This window comes from Nomascus leucogenys, chromosome 13 (assembly GCF_006542625.1).
Source record: "Nomascus leucogenys isolate Asia chromosome 13, Asia_NLE_v1, whole genome shotgun sequence".
NCBI lineage: Eukaryota > Metazoa > Chordata > Mammalia > Primates > Hylobatidae > Nomascus > Nomascus leucogenys.
The window spans coordinates 81,730,126-81,742,320 of NC_044393.1; the positions used below are offsets into that span (position 1 = coordinate 81,730,126).

General features: G+C 43.9%; 1 protein-coding gene across 3 annotated transcripts in view; it reads right to left on the minus strand.

Annotated features, from left to right (window-relative positions):
* Window positions 1–4,377: 4,377 nt before the first annotated feature.
* Window positions 4,378–12,195, minus strand: part of CHCHD3 (coiled-coil-helix-coiled-coil-helix domain containing 3) — a 298,843-nt gene continuing 291,025 nt past the window's right edge. For 2 of the 3 annotated variants that reach the window (XM_003261353.4, XM_003261354.4), the window contains one exon: window positions 4,378–5,180. In XM_003261353.4, the coding sequence (XP_003261401.1) occupies window positions 5,157–5,180 (24 nt within the window). In that variant the 3' untranslated portion in view covers window positions 4,378–5,156. The remainder of the gene's footprint in view (window positions 5,181–12,195) is intronic. The other variant, XR_001116881.2, reaches the window with a different exon arrangement.

Consider the following 12,195-nt stretch of genomic DNA (forward strand, 5'->3'; position numbering starts at 1 on the left):
ATTCCTAGCATAAGGAACCTTTTTGGGTGAGGAAGATGACTCTCATTCCGGGTACGGGGGAACAAATCTACTTTGTCTTTTGTTTACCAATCTGATCCTTCATCATAGATAAAGCAGTGTTATCCAGGAGTAGCAGAGCTTGCCCAGGGAGATGGGCAGGGCCAGCCTCCCAGTACCCAAGGGGGGCCTTGAAGTTTCCCATTTCACTGAGCTTGAAAAATCACCAACCACTCCAGTGTCCCTGGGTCATGCACAGGCTGGGGATGATTGTAAAACAGATACAGCTCTGACTCACCTGCAGTGGAATAATTAAAAGTGACTTTTCTTTTTTCTTTTTTTCTTTTTTTGAGACGGAGTCTCTCTCTGTCACCCAGGCTGGAGTGCAGTGGCGCGATCTCGGCTCACTGCAAGCTCCATTTCCCGGGTTCACGCCATTCTCCTGCCTCAGCCTCCCGCATAGCTGGGCTACAGGCGCCCGCCACCACACCCGGCTAATTTTTTTAATTTTTTAGTAGTGACGGGGTTTCACTGTGTTAGCCAGGATGGTCTCGATCTCCTGACCTTGTGATCCGCCCGCCTCGGCCTCCCAAAGTGCTGGGATTACAGGCGTGAGCCACCGCGCCCGGCAAAAGTGACTTTTCTTTTCATATATGGTACAGTCAGAATGAGCACCTACAGACCAGGTGCAGTGGCTCACGCCTGTAATCCCAGCACTTTGGGAGGCCAAGGCAGGCAGATCACTTGAGGCCAGGAGTTCCAGAACAGCCTGTCCAACATGGTGAAACCCCATCTCTACTAAAAATATAAAAATTAGCTGGGCGGGGTGGGGCGTGTCTGTGGTCTCAGTTACTTGGGATGCTGAGGCACGAGAATTGCTTGAACCCAGGAGGTGGAGGTTGCAGAGAGCCAAGACCATGCCATTGTACTCCAGCCTGGGTGGCAGAGCAAGACTCTGTCTCAAAAAAAAAAAAAAAAAAAAAGCTCCTAGAGAGTAAAAGGAGCTTCTGGGAATCACATCCAGTCCTCTCCAGGCACAGCCTTGATCACCATGAGCCAGCGTTCTACTTTATGGACAGTAAACGGGTCCTTATCCCCCTCCTTTATTTCCTTTACGTTGCTTCAGTTATTGTTGGTACCTCAAAATCAAGTGGGTCAAGGGAAGGAGAGTAAAAACTGCAATCTGCTCCATTCCACATGCTCTTAAAGGCTGGAAGAAGCTAAAACAGATGCCTGGAATAAAGGTTTAAACTAAACCATGGACTCCTTAGCCAGAACATGTATTCTTCACTGGCCAGTGCAGGCCTCAGAGCACCCGCACCACAGTCCCCTATTCTGGGGGTGGTTTGGACCGTGGGTGTCATCAGCAAAACGGGCTACGTGACCTAAGGTGACTTCCTAGACTAGATGCAGCCTGCCCACGGAATAAATCCCTCAGGGCACTGATGGAAAACAAAAATCTAACGGGGACCATAAGCTGTGGGAAAAGTACCATCAAGGGCGCAGAGAAAGAAATACAAATATAGTTTTCATTTAGAGAATTTACCCAGTTTATAAGAACTGTAAGAATAAGAAATTACTAAATGTGAGGAAGTACTAAATATAGGACTAAAAGATTTAGGAGGCTGGAGGAGAAAAGAAGGGAAGTATCAAAAAAACACAAATCATAATGGAAGGACCCAGAGCAGGCCATTGTACAGTGAGAGACCAGAGGGAGGTGACTTGTCCCCACTGACAAATGGAGCAGAGCTGGGTCAAGACCCCAGGACTCTGCACTCAGGAGGATGCACTGTGCACTCTGTTGTCACTGCTTCTCTGGAGGGAGGCCGGAGAGGCTGAAAAAAGTGTAAACACACAGAGGAGGTTAGAGGGAGGGATGAAGACGGCAGAGAAGAGAGGAGGAAGCAGAGACCGAGAAAACTTGGGAGAGGAAGACGGGAGGAGACCAGTGAGATATGAATGAGTATCAACTCATTTATTCACAACATTAGCCTTTCAAGAGGATTAACTCTAAACAGACTATTTTCTAATTCACTTGGTTTGAATCACAGCAAGTTACTGCTGCCCTTTCAATTGTTCAACTGCTAATTCTTTAAAAAAATTATTTCAAGAATACATTATAGTGTTACTAACCATAGTCAGCATGTTGTACAATACATCTCTTGAACTATTCCTCCTAATCTAACTGAAATTTTGTTGCTTTAATTCTTAAATCTCAAAAGGGTCATCTCCTACAGCTCACTGAAATGTGGGTTTCTGGCAAAAGCAATTATACCTGCAGGCTAGAAGACAGCAAGTGAAGAACCACATTCTCCATTTCTCAGCCCGAGAAGTTGAGGACATGTGACTACCTGGTCAGTTCTAAGCTAAATACTGCTAAAAACTGTTGTAGGGAGTCTTGCGGGTTGACCAACTGGCCACAGGCATCTGGCTTTTACTAATCATGATTAGTCAATACTTTTCTAAACTAGTGCATGTTGGCAAGTTTACTGTAATGTTATTGACTTCTCAAAGAGGACTTTGTGCTGATTCAGCCCAGCTGTGTTCTATAACTTCATCAAACATTTGTTTAGTATGATAACCTCTGACCAGCTTTCAAGACACTTTATTCTTCTTGGCTTCATGAGCTAAGCTACTGTGGTTGAAGGTGCGTTCTACTTAAGTGAGAAACTGACTGATTGGAATGTACCACTCCACAGCCTCATATAAATCACAACACTCTTCCCAAGCAGTGGTCTGGAAAGCTACTGTGACCTGGCAGAGCTGTGATGCCATCAGCAGGGAGCTCTCCAAGGATGGAGAGAAAGGCATCATTTCATCCTTTTATTTCCCCAAAGCGCTGGCTTTTCTTGCACCTACCATGCTTATCAGAATGAAAAATCAATAAGCAATGCTGGGAGGGACGGCCTGACGAACCAACCCCCCTTCCCTTGGATTTCGCCCACTTTAGACGCCTGACTCTACAGCGCTGCATTTGCCTGCCAGAGGCAAGACTGGCAGCCTGGGATGTGCCAAGCACTTGGCTCTCAATTGCAAAACAAAACAGTATAGGAGGGAATTTGTGAGTTAGCTGATTTGCAAACACTAGAGCAAGTCGCCATGTAAACATTTGTTTTTGTGTCTCTCAGGTTTTTCCATTCCTCTCAGGCAGCTACCTGGATGCCACCCTGACAGCATCAAAATGTGCTGCTCCTCAAGTTACCAGTGAATCCTTATTCACACTGAAATAAACTCAGCTTCTTTCAGACCATTAAAAAAGAAACCTGACAGCCCCCCCACAAAACAAAACAAACAAAAAAACCCAAACAAAAAACCTTCATGAAGCAGTCATCACAGAGCATATTAGTAATTACGGTAGGAGAGCCTCTAGTGTTGCTCAGAATCAACATTAGGCCAGCGGTGTGTCCCCAATTGTCCATGAACATGTCACTCGGAGGGAGCCATCGCCCGGGAACCCGAATGAATAAGTAGCTGCAGTTACACTCACATGGGTTGGCTGAGACTGTTCCATCACAAGTACATCTGACTTTAAATAAAAGGTACTCGAGCATGTGAATACATTCTATGCCCCCAGCTCCAAATGCCAGTTTACTGAATCATCACACAAGCAAGCATTTACTGGGTCTGACCAAATGTATGCGGTGAGTCAGCATTTGGACTCTTCACTGTAAGCCTAAAAATTAGTTCTTCCATTTGCCCCCTTTTTGCAGTTGAAGAAGTATTGGTTGACTTGGTTGAATTCCACAGCAGAGCCAGAATTTGAACACAGATTAAGAATACAGAACCTGTATTTTGCTAAGTTCATGTGCTTCGTAATAAAATAAAAATCCCACATGACAAAAGACACTTAAAGGATATCACAGAGCACTGGTACTCCCATGTCCCAAAAGAACCTTCTCATTTAGCTTCAGTGTGACTACTTATTTCCAATTCACTCAACTCCAGGGTTGAAGCACCAATCATGGTAAAAAAATAAAAAATAAAAAAAAAGGGAGAGTTATAATCAGGAAGTTTTGAAAAATTGGAATGAGAAAAAAAAAAAAAACTAATGGTTGAATTATTTTCTTTAAACGTTTTGTAGTATTGCAGGGTCAGAAGGTCCTAACCAAGGTTATTAATCTAGTTCTTGCCCCAGGCAGGATGACTTAAGTCATCCCAAAGAAAGGAAGGTTCACACAATTTGTAAAGATCTTCCTGAATTCTACCTACCTGACAGGCAAGTTATAAGCATCACTTGCCTGTCGGAGGCTCCACAAAATGCTCTGGAGCCTTTGAGAGGAAAGGTACAGCACAAATGCAAATTAGTAACAACATAAATCAGCTCAATTCCCGTAAGCATAGCCATCTAACCCAGCCAAAGGAATGTGCGAGGAGCTACAATGCCAGTCTTTGTCAGAAAATATATTTATTATTGATAATGAGTGAAGTAAAGATGTGAGTATTCACTATAGAGGTTATATCAGCCAAGGTTGCCTTCATATTGATAAAAATACCCTATCTCACTTGTAATCATAAACATTATTCCAGTAGAAGAGGTACATTTTCTCTCCTTTTTGTCTTCTTGCCTGTATAATCACCATAATAAGTTAAAATGAAATAGCTCTTATATAATCAAAGGAGAAAAGAAAGAGAGACAAAACCAACATGACACAGCCTAGACAATTCCATCCAGCACTGGTGCCTCCAGATCTGTTTTCTGGCTCTCTCCACCCAGCACTGCTGCCCTCAGATCTATGTTTTCTGGCTCTCTCCTCGCCCCACTCCAATTAATTTAGCCCCCAACCCCATCCTACTTTGTTAGGGTGGAGGTTCACCAAATGATGGGGCTTGTTCAGAAGAGAAACATTTTATGGTCAGTGGAAGTTGCATAGAAAGTACCAAAAGGTGGAGAGGGCTGCCCTTCTCTTTTAATCATCATAAGAGGGTTTACTAATAGTGAAGAGTGTCTTTTAACGACTGATCCCTGATCAAGGCTTTGGCCCTTCAAATTGCTGCTGTTCAAAATGTGAAATGATTCTGCTGAATCCATTCTTGGTGTCTCTCTTTAGTGGTCTTCTCATTAGTGGTCTTCTCTTCAAATGGGTTGTTTTCTCACTAGGAAAAAAAATGTTCCATCTCTGGAATTAACGTTGATGGTGTTTTGCTCATTCTGAAAGTTTTTATCCTCCCTTCTCAAGCATGCTCTGCAAGAAAAACAGAAAGAGTAAGTTTTACCACCAGGAGAGGGCAAAAAATAAATGGCACTAACTTATTTAGTATGATTTGTATTGCTTTTCAAATATCTAATTTTAAAAACACATACTTCCTGTTCTCAAAATATTGCTCCTTTAATCAACACCATTGCTTTATCACGTATGATCTTTAAATGACCCCTCTCACCACCAGATGGGTTGAAAACCCTAACAAGGCCGGGCACAGTAGCTCACGCCTGTAATCCTAGCACTTTGGGAGGCCAAGGGGGGCAGATCACTTGAGCCCAGAAGCTTGAAATCAGCCTGGGCAACACAGTGAAACCCCATCTCTACCAAAAACAAAAACATTAGCTGGGCATGGTGGTGTGTGCCTGTAGTCTCAGTTACTTGAGAGGCTGAGGTGGGAGGATCCCTTGAGCCTGGGAGGCAGAGGGTGCAGTGAGCCATGATCATGCCACTGCACTCCAGCCTGGGCAGCAGTCTTTGCTGTCTCAAATAGAAAGCAAAAGTGCTCCTGGCAGGGGCATTTGGAAATGTTGGGAGCATGGCTGATGGATGCAGTGACTGGGGGAAAGCTGTGGCCAAGGCAGTGCAGGGATCAAATCTCAACTCCAAAGGCTCTGAGAGGGAATCTCTTCATTAGAGAAACACAAGATTCCTTCCCAGAGAGGGAGAGCACAGATGTTCATGTGCTCATGAGGCTGGACAGAGCTACACAGATTGGTACCTATTCCCAGATTGCAGAAATGGTCCCTACATTCTATTTAGTTATTTATTTGGGAGATGCGGATGTAGATAGAAAGAATTCCTAACTATCAGATGAGAACTCTATAACCAGCTGAAATGGGGGTATACTGCCTCCATTTTTAGAGGTCTTTAAGAAGAAAAAGGTGATACTTTCCCCTCTAGTTTTGTAACCACTCAGAGAGGCAAGGTGAGGCCGAGGTTGCCTCTAGTTTATCCGTTCCCACCTGCCTCCCGCCAACCCGCACCCTTCCAGCCATCTCTCCATTGAGCTCCTGCCAGGTACCACTGCACTCAGTTTAGTGCATTGGGGAAACTAATACATACACCTGTGGAAAATTCAGGAATAATAAAAGGTAATAATTTGCTAATTTTTATTTATTTGCTAAATACATGCTAAAATTTATTTTATTGTGTAAACAGCATAACACTTAACAGGAACCAAATAGTATCTGGTAGAAAGTCATTTTTTTCCTTCCTTCTGTTTCCCAGTTTCTGTGTCCCCTTCCAGAGATGGTCACAGTTCACAAAAGGAATGGTTCTGCCTGGTGCAGAGGGCAAGCCTGTAGCTGAAGCGAGCAAGGAAGTCTTCTCCAAGGACCTTCTACCATGGAGAGAATCCAGGTGGAGGACTAGGGTGGGACTGGGAGGAGTGAGGGGAGAAAGCGGTGGCCAGGATTCAGCAGGGGAACAAGCCTAGCACAAACAGAATCCTGAGGGGAGAAGCCTGGCTGGAAGAAAGGGTATATGCTCAGGACTGACCAAGAGAAAGGGTGGAAAGAGGGCCCAGGACGGACACGTCCTGCTAGCCACCGAAAACACGGAGGAATGCTTTTACATAGGAGAATGTAGCATTTAGGAATGTTAACCTGACATCCTCAGCGTGACGGATCCAACAGAGGGAAGTCTGCAGGCAGGAAGCCCAAGAAGGAGGCAGATTAGAAGCCAGACAAGGGTGGAAACAAGAACTAGAGCTACATGGGAAGAAAAAGGGAGATGGTGACACCCAAGGTACGGGAAGATCCTTGGTGACAAGGACAGTGACAGGGCCACCAAGAGAAACAGGGAAGTCAGTGGGAGCCTGGGAAGGAGGAGGATGACTTAAATTTTGGGTTTGTGGGGCAATTTTGGGTGAGACATCCAAAACTGGAAATGTCTAGAAGGAAGTTGTAGGCCTTCTGAGGTCAAAGGTCTCTAGATACAACAATTCAGCGTCAAAAATTTAAAAATGATTGAAATTAGGGGACAGAACAGAAAGAGTAGAAGTCAAACAAGATGGTCTATTGGGTCATAGGAGCAAAGGGTGAATAGATTATCCTGAAGTGTTCATCATTATAGGTTTCTAAGAAGTCTACGTCATAGGGCACAAAAGAACAGATATAAAGGCAGGCAAACTTAGACATAACACACATAGTGGTCAGAAAAACAATGATTCTGTCACACAGGAGGTAAATTAGAAAAGCTAGATGCATTTAGGGAAAACAGGAAAAACAAAGTAGGTGCAGTGGAAGATTCTGCTCAGCAGAGCCTTGTCCTGTAAGAACTCATACTGGAATGTGAGGCACCAGCCCCATGTTCGCTGGGAAAATAACACGCTGAACACCCACCATGTAAGAGACACCACCTGGCAGTGTCACAGCATCACAGCATCTCAGCTACGCTCACCTGCTTGTGAATTGATCTGTGTGAGTCTCTCCAATTACATAGATGATAAGTTCTATAAATTCCAGATATATAGACAACCTCACTACATCACGCTTTATTAAATACAAAATGGAAGCCAGTATAAAGCGGATCTATACTGAGCCTATCTAAGGAAATTCAGTTACTAGAGAAAGTGATCTCTTTATAAATGATGCCACTTGGCCATTTGCATTTGGGGGGTTATAGATTCACTGCTTTCTTCAACACACTGATGGGAGCTCTGAGCTGTCATCTGCCTGGTCAAGATTACATGGCTGTAACCCTCTCTACAATTTTGGGCTTAGGGTTACAAGGGTAACTACACGACAATGCACCTCCTTTCAAATATTGCAAAATAATCTGCAGCTGCCACAACTTAAGGAAAGCAATAGTTAAAGAGTGTTTTCATGAGTCTAGAGATTGTTTTTACTATTCTCTCTGCAACCTCAACCAAATATAGATGGGTAATTTTTCAGCCAAATCATATCATGCTAAGAATGTTAGGCTCTCTTTCAGAAAGAGACAAGATGGGTCCTGGCTGGTCTGAGGATGAGCAGGCCAGTCTCACATAAAGACACTAAAAGAAGTAACATTTTAATAACCCCTTCAGCCACATTCACAAAATACCCTGTTACATGTATTAAAATTCTAATCCTCAAAGATAGCACAGTGGTTCAGCTGATTTGTGGTGACTCCTTGAAGACATGTGGGACCACCACAGAAAAGCACCAGGGCCGATCTATAAACATTTTGTCAAACTGCACTCACTTGCTACCAAAGGGTGGCAGAGGTGGTACAAAACCATCTCAATTCTATCAGGGAAATTAACAAACACAATGGCAGGCTGGATTTTTAAAAAAGATGAATTCATCTGTCAAACATTTTGGGTTATTATTATATTCCAGCTATGCAACAAAACCTGCTCCAACCCAGAACCTAGGGCTTTTGGCTAGAGGGATCCGTAGGTCTGGTGGGGTCTGTGTTATTCAGCTTTCACCTTATAGGTTCTACTGTCTCTATTGGTTCTGTAAGTACTGCTGTTGGGCTGAATTTCAACGCTGCATAAATTTAACACTGCATAAATTAACATAGGAAATTCCCTAAAGAATGAGGGAGAAGCTTTGCAAGTTATAAAAAATTGCTTCCTTCAGTTAAGGAACTGCTAACACTTAATCTTAATGTGGAGAAAGAAATTCCTTGCTTTTGCTCATCATTTACGTAGCTGGGCCTGCAGAAACTCCTTTTATAAACAGCTGGGTAAATCACCAAAAGAAGAGAGTGGTTCAGGCATGAACACTGCTCTTTTCCCAAGTCTTTTTCTCATTCCAGCCACTGAAGAACAGCCGGCAGCTCACAAGTAAGAACAGCGCCCCTGGAGACCTGAGATTGCATGTCATTTCCGCTTATTAAAACCTTACTAACCATCCTAACTACTTGCCTCAAATATTTCTGTTAAGCAGTAATCTCATCAACTGATTTTTGAATCACGGCTTTCTTGGAGGGGTTGACTATCATAGCAGCATGCCAGCTACTGGCTGTGTTGATAATTTAAGAGAAATGATGGCAACCCTGGGTTGCTAACCAATCATCATGAAGAGAAGAAAAGCGGTTTGTTTTTTAAGATGCCACTCAGGGTGCTTGTCTCTGGATGAGCTTACCCAGCGCCTCACCAAGACTTCAGGCCTCATAAAGCTGGGTAGAAAAGCAGGAAGGTTTACCTAACCAAGGAAAAATGAAACTGGAGATGTGTCCTGGCACAGACCTGGTCTTAAGACACCAGTTTACTAAGGAGGGTCGGGAAAAGTGGGGAGTGGGAGACACTGGAGATTCGATGAGGAAAAAGACAGAATGAGAAGACTGTGCATGAGACAGGAAGGAAAAGTCATCTATAAATTGAATTTATGGGAAGCACAAAGCGAGTTTTGCCTGTGCACCAAGTACTATTCTTCACTACCTGGAAATCTGATTAGCTCACTTATTTTGTTTTCAATATGTGTCTATTCCCTGCAGCAAGAGCTGTTTGTTCTTTGTTCCTCCTGCTTTGGAGGAAATAGAAGTTAACTTTTTTCTGCCTGGATCTTGCTTTATATCTTCTGTGACAAATGCTCTGTATAATATTCAAATTAAGTTACAAGTAATTAACTGTTTATACAGCTGGCTGCAATAACAGACAAAACACTAACATACTGCAGTTCTAACTCTTGAAGGACGAGCACAAGAAAAGAAATACCTATTAAGAAAAATGAAAATCTATTACCATGGTAGTATTTCTTCTATTAAACTCAGATTTAAAAAAAGAGAAAATGTCACGAAGCAACGATTACTCTCAGAAAGTGGTTTAGAAAAGGATTCCTATGATGGAAGAGGCTGGGATAGGAAATTTAAAGTTTGGAATTTTGTTTGCTTTGATCTGACTCTAAATTCAAAGGGCTGCCCTACCAAAAGATGGGAAATCTATTATGAAATACCCACGTGTCAGTCACCCTGTGACCAGCATCCCAGCTGGGCAATTAATAAATGTCATCAAGCGATGATGATAAAGCAGCTTTCGAACACAATAAAAACACGCTCCTGGAGGGCTTCCCAGAAAGTTAACCTTCTTGATTATCTTCATGCTCTCTGAAAGTGGCCATCGTGTACATCAGGGGGGACCCTGATGTGGGTCAGGGGAGGGAAGCAGGGTGACTGGGAGCAGTAGAACCAAGGGAGGGTCTGGTCACAGCTGTGAGCTCGCCAGGGGACTGGGGTCACCTACTGTTTCCATGGGAGCAACAGAAGAGGGGAAGGGGATCTCTTTTCAAGGCTTCCATCCGCTTCCCACATCATCTTCCAATTTGTTCTTAAAGCTAAAGATTCATTCCTAGGGTTGGTCTGATGAGACCTCTGCCAGGTAGCTTTGACCTGTAGGGAGTGACAGCTCCCCATCTCCCAAAAGATGGAAAAGAAGGACTTGGGAGGACCTCTGAAAGGTCAAAGCCCTTTAATGCAATTCAGGCCAATGGGCTCTAAGAGCAATGGTTTTCAAACTTTGGGTACAGAGTCTCCTGGGAAATTTGGCCAAAGTTCGGATGCCCAGGCCTCAACCCAGACCTTCTGAATCAGAATCTCCAGGGATGGGGATTGGGTGGGTACATTTTAAGCAAACCCGTCAGGGGATTCTGATGTTCACCCACATTTGAGATCTGACACGACAGGAAAAATACCCTGGTTCTGGATTTAAGATTGGGCTGTTTGGTCTGGGTTCTGCCCTTCTACAGATCATTTAAATTCTCTGGAAGCTAATTTTTGCACATGAAAAAACTGAGGTTGGGTTACATGATCTCTAGGGTCCTTTTAGCTCCAACAGCCTATAAGTCTATTAAATCATTTGCATCTAATGTAGAGTTCATCTGAAAACAATGATAACATCCAGCTTGCTCTAGCAATAGGTTTTTCTTTCAAGAACCTTGATTTTTAAGCAAAAGCTACTACTATGTTTTCAGGACCCCTTCATACTCAAAATATGTCACAGACTTAGGAGCAGAATCCTGGTCTAATATAAATACAGTTCACCGGGGAGATGAAATGCATTGTCCTTCAGAAGGTGGACAGAAATTGTGCCAGGGCAAATTCCTCCATATGCACTGATCTTGAGGCTTTGACTTAGGAAGCCAACCAAATACTGGAGATGTCAATGATATTTTAGAAACGAGACAATGGGGTGCACTACCCTTAAGTTGGAGAGCTGTCACATTAGGATCTAGCCTCATTTACTGGGTCCTGACCCCAAGCTCCTCACTGTAGTCAGGTTCCTTTCTGATCTCTCCAAAGAGATCAGCAGGAAGCATGTAGGTCTGAGGTGGGGTTGTCTCATTTACAAGACGTCCTTATTGTGAGCTGAGCTAACTGCGTGGCTACTGTCCCACTGCCTGCTTACTGACTGAAACTTCTGCTATGGTTTGGGGCACCCCTGACAGACTCATCATCTAACTTCAGGTCCCACACTGACCTCTGTCCCTGGGGCATCTCCTGGGATTGGTCCTTGCCTCTGGTCCCAGTTTGCCCAGGCTCCAGGTTCCTGGCTTCCTGCTCTGTTTTCAGAGTCACACTTCCCATGGTACTTCACAGGATGAAAGGCATCACGATCCAGGGGAGGCTTACGGCTGGCTGGAGGGAGCCTGCATTTTCTAATGGCCTTTATTAGCCGGCAGGGTACATTCTGCTAGCCAGTGCAGAGACAGCTGTTTTTCACTTCACTGACTGTGGAGAAACTGTGAAACTGTTTCTATTCCCTCCTAGTTCTTTCTGCCACCTTGGCTTCCCCAGGGCTGTCAGGAGTGTGAACCTCAAAGAAAGGGTAAGTAGCAGTGGGAGGCCAGGCAGCAGCAGACCAATCAGAAATGCAAGTGTTCTTCTCAAGTGAATATTTAAGGTGGATAGCAAAATTTAAGAGGCAAAGGCACAAATACTGGAGGTCTCAAAAGGAGAGGTGCTCCTTGTACCAAATACGCCATGTCTCTTCATCTGAGTGCGCCTATGAACAGGCATGCTTATATGCACACCACCTTTTGCTCTCTATACATGAAAGCAGAATCAGTCC